Source organism: Sinocyclocheilus rhinocerous, unplaced genomic scaffold (genome assembly GCF_001515625.1).
Source record: "Sinocyclocheilus rhinocerous isolate Xijiao unplaced genomic scaffold, SAMN03320098_v1.1 scaffold2105, whole genome shotgun sequence".
Classification (NCBI taxonomy): Eukaryota; Metazoa; Chordata; class Actinopteri; order Cypriniformes; family Cyprinidae; genus Sinocyclocheilus; species Sinocyclocheilus rhinocerous.
The window spans coordinates 2676-3702 of record NW_015653477.1 but is presented as its reverse complement, the minus strand read 5'-3'; the positions used below and the strand labels follow the sequence as shown (position 1 = coordinate 3702).

At 37.4% G+C, this 1027-nt stretch overlaps 1 protein-coding gene across 1 annotated transcript in view; it reads right to left on the bottom strand.

Annotated features, from left to right (window-relative positions):
- Positions 1-392, bottom strand: part of LOC107716241 (GTPase IMAP family member 8) — a 4059-nt gene extending 3667 nt beyond the window's left edge. The window contains exon 1 of the mRNA XM_016522624.1: positions 248-392. Within this exon, the coding sequence (XP_016378110.1) occupies positions 248-392 (145 nt within the window). The remainder of the gene's footprint in view (positions 1-247) is intronic.
- Between the last annotated feature and the right edge of the window lie 635 nt (positions 393-1027).

The window sequence follows — 1027 nt, the reverse complement described above, 5'->3', positions numbered from 1 at the left end:
ATATATTCACATAGAAAACAGTTGATTAAGAATATAACAACATTTCACTGTTTTTACTGTATTTTTGATCAAATAAATGCAGCTTTGGTCAACAGACGACACATATCCCTACTAGACATGGAATCACACAATCTAACGTTAATATTTTATGCAATTAATTATAATTTCATATTTTACTTCCTTCTATAGATATTAAACCACACATCTGCTGTATGTGTGTGTGTGTGTGTGTGTGTGTTTTCCTCACCAGGTTTGCACAGGACACACAGTCCTCGACTGTCCCGTATTAACTCCATGGTGTCCTGGTCTGCTCTCAGCAGTCTAATGGGATAAACGCTGGGCAGAATCACACTGTTGAAGCCACACGCCCCCACATGGCCAGAGGAGCACATTACACATCAATAAATCACACAGAATACCTATTCAGATCTAATGAGTTCAATAACCATTCACACACACCTTGTTGTCCATGTTGGCGAGGCTGCAGTTGCACTCATTGGCTCCGTAAAACTCACCGATGCGTTTGATGTTGAAATGTTTCATAAACGCTTCCCAGATGTTGTACTGGACCACTTGCAAACACACACAAACCTAACTTAAACACTTAAGATCAACCATCAACAGTCAAACTGAATAACTGACCCTTCAATACTGGTGCAGAAATATCCGCGGTATAAATGTCATGCGGTTTTTGCACTAAAACTGGTTTTACTCATATTTTACACTAGACATAAGATGATGAACAGTTATATTTATGAATTTAACAGACACTTTTATTCAAAGCAACTTTAAAAAGATTAGGAACAAAGGAACAATTCATGCATAAAGTGTACCTATATCATACAAGAGTTAAACAAATGTTAAAAACACATAAAATGTAATAGCAAAATTTTGTGTATTTATTAAAGTGAACGTGAAAGTGAAAGTGACGTGACATGTGGCCAAGTATGGTGACCCATACTAGGAATTAGTGCTCTGCATTTAACCCATCCAAAGTGCACACACACAGCAGTGAACACACACACAC